The following is an 11063-nucleotide window of genomic DNA, read 5'->3' as shown; positions in this document are numbered from 1 at the left end:
TCGCCTGGCTCAGCACGTGGTCCTCCCACCGCTCCCAAAGCTGATCCATATAGGAGTAATGTATCCGGTACGAGCCTGCTGTGGAACCTCTGTTGGTTCGCGTAGGGGCTAGTGGCGCTCGAGGGATGGTCTGAATACGACCAAACTGTCTAAGAACCCTTTCTGGATGATAGGGTTCTACGATATCAAGGCACTTGATGGAGCCACTAAAAAATGCGACGGGTATATATGGGCGATCTCCCCGAAGCCGATGATGGGGATCCCAAATAACCTGTAAAACAAAAGGTCCATTTCAGTTTTATACTATATCGCATATTAAATGTACTGACAAACACAAGCAAATGGTAATATGATACGTACCTCATCGATGCTCAAAAGGTCCAATGACTCACGTAGAACCACTAAATGGTCCATCGTGGTACGGGATGGAGTACCGGGCATCCAGCGGTGCACGCGGGGACTGGCATCAGTATACTCGAGCGACGGGTGAGGACTGAGTGCTGGAAAATGCTCATAAATCCATGCCTGCAGAAGCGTCATATAACCACTGATCTGTCTCACTGATGACCTCGACGCAATCCCCAACTGCCGATACAAATATGCTAAGGCAGCTGTACCCCAGGCATATGTGCTCACCCTATCCAGATCCCGCAGTAAACACAGATACGCTATAGGCACCCTGGTCCCACTCTTATCAGCAAAGAGTGTGCAGCCTAACAAAAATAACAAATAGGCTCGTGCTGCACACTCTATCCTCTGCTGCCTGTCTCTATCAGATACAGAGTGAAACTGAGTCCTCAGCCACTCCATCCTCACAGACTGACCGCGCGATGACAGTACCTCCTGACGCGCGTCTCCAGCTGACACCCCCAACAACTCCACAAGTAGCTCCTCAGCATCCCGATCACTCATCCTCTCAGGAGAAACTGATACTGAGGAACCTGCGACAGGAATCCCTAAAATGGCGGATACATCATCCAACGTGATAGTGATCTCGCCAAATGGTATATGGAAGGTGTTCGTCTCGGGCTGCCATCTCTCTACGAAGCCCGAAATCAGAATCTTATCGATGAATCGATAAGAGCACTGTACTAACTCTACGAGGCCCGACTGCCTCAATAGTGCTCTGAACCTGGTATTTGGTTGGTTTGAAGACCACCACTTCCATTCACCAACCTTGGCAGTATGGTTCATGCACTTTAGTGGAGCTCGTTCCTGTAATATAAATGTATAATTACTACTACTTTATAAAACATCAATAAACAAAATATAATGCTATAACAAATAAACAATACCTGTTGCCTCCAGATGGAAGCTGCTATATGCGTCCTGAAACTAATCAGGACGGACTCATCCTCTGGACCTCCTGGACATGGTCCAACGGACTCATCGTCTTCGCCCCTAGCGGGCATATCATCATGCTCTGACTCAGGAGAGTCCGATGGCATATGAGCAGGCTCGGGAGAAGCAATCCTAGCACGACGTCTCCTAGCTGACGCCGTAGGTCTAACTCTGGCGGGACGGGGATCCATGTCTGAAAATATAGAAATTCAATGTTAGGCTATATCAAAGAAAATAATTCAATTGCATACATAAATGTTCGGCACAAAATTCAGCACGGCACGCACCAGAACCCTTCTGTTCGGCTGCACAGTGCCGAACAGAAGGCTTCTGTTCGGCTTCACAGAGCCGAACAGAAGGCTTCTGTTCGGCTGCACAGAGCCGAACAGAAGGCTTCTGTTCGGCTGCACAGAGCCGGACAGAACCATTCTGTTCGGCACCGTGCAGCCGAACAGAAGGCTTCTGTTCGGCACCGTGCAGCCGAACAGAAGGCTTCTGTTCGGTTGAGTGTTGCCGAACAGAGGGCTTCTGTTCGGCACTGTTCAGCCGAACAGAACCCTTCTGTTCGGCGATCCAGTGCCGAACGGAGCACTGGAGGCGGGGGGGCGGGGAGCTACCTCGACGTGGTCGTGGAGGCGCCGGCGAGGTGCTCGTTGCTCGGGAGATGGCTGGGGAGGTGGTTCCGGGAGAATGCCGGCGACGAGAGGGAGAAGGGGAGAATGCCGGCGACGAGAGGGAGAAGGGGGAACGGGGGGGTTTTGGGCGAGGGAGAAGGGGGAGACGGAGGGGGTTTGGCCGCCGGCGAGGTGCTTGAGGTTCTTGAGGCGAAGTTTTTTGGGGGGAAGGGAGAAGCCGGCTGGAGTGGAGTTTTGGAGGGGAAGAGCGGGGTTGGGGGGGGGGGGGGTTTGGGGGGTGTAGAGAGCAATTTAGGTGAGGGGGTGGGGAGGGTGAAGGGTAATTTAGGATTTTTCAATTTTTTAGGGGTGTCCTTAGCAAATGGGGGGGTGTAGAGAGTATTTAATTTTTTTTTAATTTTTGGGGGGTGTCCTGAGCAATCGGGGGGGTGTATTTAGAACTACCCCTCATCCAGCTTCCCTGTTATTCTCATATTGACAAAAAGACCCTCATATTGCATTTCACTTCCATCGAACTCCGAATCTGCCTTGCCTCTCAAGTCGGGGCCAAGCTTTATATTGCGGAGCGGATCCAAATAAAACCTCTCCACTGCTCCCTCTTTCCGTCTCCCCGCACGCACGCTCTCTCTCCTCCGCCGATCTCTAGGGTTCGCGTTTCCAGTCCTTTCTTCCGATATGTTCCTCACCAGGTGAGCCCTCCTCCACTCCAATCGCACCCGTCTCTTCCGTAAAACTTCGAATAACTTTCGATCAAACAAATGATCTGCGGGTTTTTGGTTCAAGGACGGAGTACGACCGAGGGGTCAACACCTTCTCGCCGGAGGGGAGGTTGTTCCAGGTCGAGTACGCAATCGAGGCCATCAAGGTAGCGCCTTTCCCTTTCTCCGGGTCTAATTTATTGGAAATTTTCAATATTTTTACGTTTTTTTTTTTTTTAGTTGGGTTCGACGGCGATTGGTTTGAAGACGAAGGAGGGCGTGGTGCTCGCGGTCGAGAAGCGCGTGACCTCCCCCCTGCTGGTATCGGCCCAATTGGGTTAACCTCTCTTTCTTCAAAGAATTTAGTTCTGGCTGTAAATTTTGAATCCTTGTTGACTGAAACTGTTAAATGGTGGTATTTTTGAATTTCTGGTGCGAGATCGTTGGGTCGTTATTTGCACCTACTTGCATACCGGTTTAATGTTGTTGGTTCTTCTCTCTTTTTAAGATTTTGATTTGGAACCTCGCATCTTGCGCAAAAGGACTCTGTACTGTCAGTATCATTTATCAAAATCTGATAATTATGTTAGCTCTCTAATTGATCTATTCTGAGGGTCATCCTTTTGCTTGAGTTCAATTGCTGATGTTAAGGTCTACTATTTTTATCTTTATTTCTTAGTTTGCTGTGTGGTAATCAAAAAAGATGCAACTTGTTTTCTGATTAAGATAGAGGTGCGAGACCCCTAGGTTTTTAGTTCGTTTAATACTTGCCTTTTACTCCCATAAAAATTTTAGAATTTTGCACCTCTTTGTTTTTTCCTTGAGACTGATCTCCATGTAAAGCAAAGTTTCATTGGTTATTCTGATCAAATGTCTAAATAAAGGGTGGGGATGCCATCATGTGAGCATCTGGTCTTAAATAGTAAAGAACAGAGACATATGCCTGAAAGGAAGCCAAAATTTGCAGGTACAACTTCTTAGAGTGTTGCCTATATTACCTGTGGAAGTTCAGATCATGTTTTAGGTGCTTTAAATCATCACAATCCTAATTCCATGTGGTGTCTTTTAAATGTCTGTCATCCCACCTGATCATTTAGATGCCCCTTATTTTTGAGATGCTTTTCCATTGTAATCTGGTTCATACTCATCTCACTTTAGTTGAGAAATTTCTAAAGCTTGGAGAAGAGTTCCCATGTTTAGGCTGTATGGAGATTAATCTATTTACGAGTTCCTTTCCCATTGAAGCAAGCAGAGAACTTCAAACAGTCGAAGTGTGAAATTTTGAAAATAATTGGAGTGTGAATGGCTCTTTTGTTCAGAAATGGAATGTTGCAAATATCCCTAGGAATTCTCGCTCCTGGTGGACCATATTTTGTGTCTATATATTGGTATCCTAATTCTTGGATTTCTGAATCCAAGAAATAAGAGGGCTAAACTGTTTGTTCTGATTTTTCTCCCAAATCTGACAAATGTTGGTTGATTTTTTTCATGAAAGTTAATATTATTCAGAATACATTCTCATTCGATTCTTTTGAAAATCATATTTTTCCAGCACCAAAACACACCGGAATGAGGATAGGGGGTCAATTGCATCTATATCCTAATCTGTCTTGGGTTCAGCTGAGAGTAGTGAGCTGCAGTTCCTTGAGTTCTACCCATCCTTTACGATCATCTTTTTGGTCTTCCTCATCAACCCCTCATGTTCAGTACTTGTCCCTTTTGTTCTCCCATCAAAATCTTTTCGAATTGATGCCTTTGGCCTTCTAGGCAGGGAATGTGGATGGTTTAGTTTGACTATGTGGAGATCACATGGAGGGGCATCCAGATCATGGAATTGCGAGAACACTACCATGTCAATCTTCTTCTATTATCCAACATGATGCACATGAAATTGATGATAAGCTGTTTTTTAATCGGAAGAAAGACAAATCCATTAGGAGCAACATATGTGCATTTTTTTTTTTCATTTGATTTATAATGAGTTCCCCTTTCTTCTCCATCTCCAAGGGTGGGACCAAATGGGCCTGAAGGGTGGGATTGGTTAGCGAAAATACAGATGTATCCTTTGGCCCTTGGACTCTCCATTGTTTGGCCCCTCCAAGGGCTTAAAACAGATCTGATATGGATCAAATATTGCCACATTGGTCTATCCATATTTGTATCAATATTTATGAGGCAAATACAAACATTGATGTAAATGTTAAATGGCTCATGGTATTTGTGTTTATATATGTTCTGAACAGTTACAGATATGAATATGAATCAAATATCAATCATATCCATTTAGAAGAAATATGGATATGGATGCAAATCAGAAACTACCTTGAGCCTAGAAAGTTTAAGAAGGACAACTAACATGAAATCTTATATTCATAAAAGATAAGTAGAATGGAGTTGAAATTTAATTAAATACAATCTTGGCAGGCATATAGATGTTTCCAGAAGAGAGTAGCTTGTACTTAATATGCAGAATTCAGATAATTAAAGGCCCTCTCCCTCATCACCATAAATGTGCCCTCATCCATGCTGATATTAGGCCAGCCTCTGTTCTCACTTTCAATAAACTAGGTTTATTTTTTCCACTGAGTATTAAGATATTTGAATCCGAATCAAAAAAAAGCTATAGTGTCTGGATATTCTTGAAGAAAAAATTTAGAAACTATATCCTCTTTGCATTTGACATTTTTCCCCTTTGTATCTGAATCATATCTAGATCTAATTGGATATTGATCCTTATATTTGAAACTGACCCAATATGAATTTGGTCAGATTTTATCCAACCCACTCTCAGCCCTACCTGTGCCCCCTTCTTCTCCCACAAAAGAATTGAAATAAATCAATTTTTAGTTTGGGTGCCCCCTTTCTCAACATGAAAAGGCTCTTGAAATGTGTTTGTACTCCCTTATCTAGAGATCCCAACTGCTACTCATAACTTCCCTTATGTAGTTTGAACACACCACAAAAATCTCAAGGAGTTATGTAGCTGATGTGGAGCTGTGCCATTGCTCCACACCTTAGAGCCTAAAAGGGGAGCAATAGGAAAGCTCAAAAACAGTTGTGCAATTATTGTATGTAAGATTTGTGTTACTAAAGTTTTTTTTACTTCCTTTTATTATGTTTTCCAAATATGATGGTTTTGATAAGATCAATGTTGAACTGAAGGACGCCATCTAAACTGGTCTCAATTTTACTTCCTTTCATGTTCTCCATCCCTCTTTTCTTCCGACTTGCTTCCTTCCTTCTTACCCTACTCATGGCTTGTGGTCGCCCTTGTTTCTTTCTCATGGCATGATTCACCAAGTTCTTTTCACTTTATAGTTGCCAACTTTGCCAAGAAAGATAATTGTCTCCTTTGCTCTCCTGCCCTCAAGCTATAAAGAATAGAACATAAAATAATTTGATATAATGCTACAAATACACAATTTTCTTTCATGCTTATATTCATAGGTAGGACAAAATCATTTTTTTTCTTTTTTCACTATGTTACTGGTGCACATTCCTAAATCAAGATGTAGCAATAGATAACCACTTCTTTTGCAATATGTGGAAAGCCATCTTGTGTATAATTATTACAAGAGGATTGAGGTAATAATGCATATAGAATATTATTTTGTGACACTATTAGATATCAGTAACAACATTAAGAAACCCGATTCATACATGCTTAAATCAAAACTTTAGTTAGTGCATAGTAGTAGCAGAGGATGGATGATTCCTAGCTCGGCCCTTGTCCATCTCTCCTCCAGTTCATCAGTTTTGAGCAGATCATGCTCTTTCAGTGATACAAATTGTCTAGGTTATGTTTAATTTTAAATTGTTTTTCATTTATTTACAATCATTAATTGTCAGAACTAGCAAGTGCTTGGGAATTCATGTCTACTTTTGAAATCAGATTATACTAGCATTTGTTAGACTACAACATTGCCTACATATTTGGCAGTTTTTGGCTTCTTTTTGGTTATGATATTTGCATGCGATATATTCAGCTTCTTATTTTAATCTACTTGAGTGGTTGGCTGACATGACAAGTAGTTACCTGGAACATATCTGGCATCTGTATCATTTTTATATTTTAGAAAGTAATGTTTATAACAAAGTATATCATACTAATTTTGGGCCTTCTCCCCAGCTATGATGTTATAATAACTAGATCAGTGCAGTTATATGTGACAGATTCCCTTTGGAGTGAATTTAATGCAATCTTGTACACTATTCTTTCTCAAGACCCTTATTATAAGCCTGCCATTCATTTTCACTTGAAAATCCATATAATTTCTTAAACTGTATTCTTTTATGTTGACAAACTCAATGGAAACTCCCCCTTTTAAGCTGTGTCAGAGTAAAACCTTTGTTTCCAACCGTAAGTTCTTTCTAACAAAATTACCATAGGCACTCTTCTCCAAGTTTGTGATGAATTTTATTTTAGATTCCCACAGACCATTAGAGACAACTATATTTTGGGCAAACACAGGATTGGGTATGCAACTTTGCTTAAATATCCTTTTTCTGCACCTCCTGCATCTTCTAACACACTTGCTGTTCCTAGTGCTTAAGTGTGACCTCGTCTTTTATGCTAGTTTTCAACATTGTGTTTTGGACTTATGACAGTCTATTTTTGCAGGAGCCAAGCAGTGTGGAGAAAATTATGGAGATTGATGATCACATAGGTTGTGCAATGAGTGGATTGATTGCTGATGCACGGACTCTTGTTGAGCATGCCCGCGTTGAAACTCAGGTACCCTTAAGGTTTTGCTTGAGAGTCTTAAGTACCATAGCTATTTTAGCAAGCATTAATTACTAACTTTTAAGTACTTTATTCGTCAGAATCACAGGTTTTCTTATGGTGAGCCAATGACTGTTGAGTCAACTACACAAGCTCTATGTGATCTTGCTCTTCGATTTGGTGAAGGAGATGAAGAATCCATGGTTAGCATTGCTAAACCTTTTACATCCTGTATGTTTCTTTTAGTCTTAAGTATGGAGATGGTAAAATAAGGTGCTTCTAAGAGTTGCATTGTTATCTGGAGTTTCTTCGAGTCAACACATACTTGTCATCTCTCTCTCTCTCTCTCTCTGTGTGTGTGTGTGTGTGTGTGTGTGTGTGTGTGTCTATATATATATATTTGGGGGCAGGGGTGGATGTGTGATTCACCTTGTCACTTCAATCTATTGCTTGCACTAATATTGAATGCAATAAAGCTATGGGCAAAATACATCTTCAGAACAAACTTTTCAGAAATTTCATCTCTCCTTGTTTTGCAACTTGTAGTAACATTGATATCTTTGGAAGTTCTTTATGCTACTTAATATTGCTGATCTGGACTACCAAGGGGAAAAATAACACTAAGTGCTTCACCTGCCAACTGATTTTCTAGGTATAATTGCATGCTCATACTGTATCTGTAATGGCCTGTTTTAGGAATGTGGCAGTAATGATGTCAAGCAAATAGTTCTCACAACTAGGTGACTGCTTCCATATTAATGGGACAAGGCCTCCCAGTTAAGACTAAACTGAAGGCTACTTTAAGCTGCCGAAAATCAGCACTCTGCATAGGGCAAATATCTACCTTCCAGACCTTTCTTTCTTCGGAAATTGACATACAAGAGATGGTACTACAAATGATGTTTAAATCTTGTAAACTAACATTTGAAAATCTTTCTTTATTCTTCCTTCTCCGGAAAGTGGATTAAACCCCCTTCGTCAACAGATAAGAAACAACCAAGACAGGAAATTGGGAAGCCCCCTCGAACTATGTAAATTAGTTTAGCAGAAAGATATAGCTCTCTCGAGATTTTTGATCTACTCGAAAGAAAATCTTTCTTGATTGTTCAGCTTCAGAGGAACAACAACAATTATTCATGGATACACCGAATAGTTACCATTATTTTATTGCGGTTGATTTGCACTTCTTAGATGTAATGCCAAATAACAAACTTCTTATTTTGACTATGAAAAAAAATTCTAACAATTGAATTTCTTGTCCAGTCACGACCTTTTGGGGTGTCTCTTCTGATTGCTGGTCATGATGAAAACGGGCCGTGCCTGTAAGTACCCACTACTTTCAGTGACATGAAACTATTTTTCACAACTCTTTGATGAATCAAATTCTCATATCCAATTACCCAAGTGGAAGGCCAATATATATATTTTGCTGGTTTGTCTTTGTATGCTTTCTTATGATTAGTGAATTTTACAAATTATAATGCATTGAATTATTTATGCAGGCTGCTTATGTAATGGCCATGGATTATCATATTTAACAACTACTGGAACTAATCTTTTTTTTTGTCTTTAACCTCTTACTTAATAGTTGTCATTAATTTTGAAGTTTTGCTGATAGTATGTGGCCAAATTTTTATTATTCATGTTGAGGATAATTGAACAGTTGTTACTTGCAATCTGCTGATCAAACTTATTCTGCAAAAAAGAGATGTGGGCAAGTTACTGAACCTCAACTTTCTTTCAATGGTCAGTCATGATCCTCTTCTGGATGTCTGGAAGATTGGTAAAGATTGCTCCTGGGCGTCTCACAATTTACAGTGAGAGGAACCGGCTAGCAGAATGGCTGGCTGGTTATGGTCTGAATCAAGGGAATGGTGATTGGGGTGATTCTTTTTCTTTTCAGTTGTTGCTACTAACTCGTGGTGATGAGCTTCATTATATTTATCTAGGCATTTTTTATAGTGGAGTTCATTCCAAAAAAAAAAAAAAGAACTTCAACTTTCTCATAATGCTTCTTAGGAAGTAGTCACCCAAGTAATTAATGATAATGAAGAATGATGATGATTGACAAACCCTTAAATATTAGAGTTAGTGCTGAAGTAATTGTCGGTAGGGGTGAGGACCACCAGTCTAGGTGGCAGTTTCCTTGTATGATTTTATCTTTCTTTACTCTGGCAAGGTTATCGGAATTATGCCTAAACCTCACCTATTCAAGTCAGATTTTTGAATCTACGAGTTCTTACTGCATCTAACATTTTATGAATTTGGCTTCAGGCCATCCAATCTGGGTGTAATAGTTGTCAATCCAAAAATGCAACTTCTTTATTTTGGGTTACTACATTATGAGACTGATAGTTGAAGAATTATGCTGTACAGGTACCACACAGACCCATCTGGCACGTTTTGGCAATGCAATGCAAAAGCAATAGGGTCAGGTTCGGAAGGAGCTGACAGCTCTCTTCAGGAGCAATACAATAAGGTCAGCAAGCCAGCTGTCTAGGTTTTAGAATTTTGATTGCCTGGTTGCAGTATAGAAAGATATGATAGAAATAATTCATTGTTTCAAGTCTTCCAATTATATTGAGTTAGATCTCTAGTGTACTTTTCTCAGTCAACTAATTTCAGTGGTACATAGTTTTTGATGGTACGATCTGCTGGTGCAGGACTTGACCCTTCAAGAGGCTGAAACAATAGCTCTTTCTATTTTGAAGCAAGTGATGGAGGAGAAGGTAGAACTGCTTAGTCTTTTATATATGTTGGAATTTGTAATTTGGCTTCACTTGTTGGGAATGCGATATTTTGCCTTGAGCTGAATCAGTTCCCTTATTAGCAGTGCCCAACTTGATAAAATCAGGCTTCTTTTGGGTGGTCAATTGTTTCTCTTTCCCTAATGATAATTGTAATTATTTAAACAGGTTTGTTAAGATCTTGCTGATGATAACTTATGTTTTATCCAGGTAACTCCAAACAATGTTGATATTGCCAAGGTTGCTCCAACTTATCATCTATACTCCCCTTCTGAGGTCGAGGCTGTCATTGCTCGCCTATAAATTATCCATATACCTTTGTGCTGTCTCTTTGCCTTCGCCATAAACATATATTTGTTTATTTGGAGAACACTTCTGCTGCTGCTGCTGGTAGAATGGCAACATGAACTAGTCTTGTTCGATGGAAGAAATTTCTTTTAATACCTTAGCATGCAATGGTAAAGACTTCTACAGCCAATGCCTGAATCTCTTTTGTTAGTCAAGTACCACTAGCATTGACTGTTCTGATAATACAGATAAATCCCTTCATTGGTACTCGGTTTGCATGAGGCTTTTTTTAGAGGTCGGTGATCCTTTAAAAATCAGTCTTGTACCGAAAGACAGGTTTCTGCCTGATTTTTTTTCACAAAAAACAAGCTTTACAGCAATGCAGTTTTATCATCATGTGTTGAGAAATCTTACTGACCTTTAGAACGCCCTCAATGGTCACTGAGGATTACTAGAGTTGAAATGGTCAAGATCTGCAGAAGGTAACATATACGATGGCCAACCCATCACTGTCAGGTCTCATAACGGCAGCCGAAAGGGATGGTGGCACGAGGCCTCTCTCTGTTGGCTGAGTTTTTATTGTACTTGGTGACGAGGAGTATCACTATTTGGTGATGTCTAAAACAGTATG

General features: G+C 40.6%; 1 protein-coding gene across 1 annotated transcript; it reads left to right on the top strand.

The window, feature by feature from the left end:
* Positions 1 to 2501: 2501 nt before the first annotated feature.
* LOC103714831 (proteasome subunit alpha type-5) lies at positions 2502 to 10812 on the top strand. The gene is made up of 9 exons (XM_008802257.6): positions 2502 to 2665; positions 2760 to 2841; positions 2915 to 2995; positions 7296 to 7409; positions 7499 to 7600; positions 8661 to 8719; positions 9774 to 9876; positions 10061 to 10126; positions 10355 to 10812. Exons 1-9 carry the CDS (start codon positions 2652 to 2654, stop codon positions 10445 to 10447), a joined length of 714 nt encoding a protein of 237 aa, XP_008800479.1. The 5' UTR covers positions 2502 to 2651; the 3' UTR covers positions 10448 to 10812.
* The last annotated feature ends 251 nt before the right edge of the window (positions 10813 to 11063 follow it).

The sequence above is a fragment of the Phoenix dactylifera genome, chromosome 15 (genome assembly GCF_051530095.1).
Source record: "Phoenix dactylifera cultivar Ajwa chromosome 15, Ajwa_hap1_PhDact_Kaust_v1.1, whole genome shotgun sequence".
NCBI classification, from domain to species: Eukaryota; Viridiplantae; Streptophyta; class Magnoliopsida; order Arecales; family Arecaceae; genus Phoenix; species Phoenix dactylifera.
The sequence above is the reverse complement of the archived record's forward strand: the minus strand, read 5'-3'. Positions and strand labels throughout refer to the sequence as shown.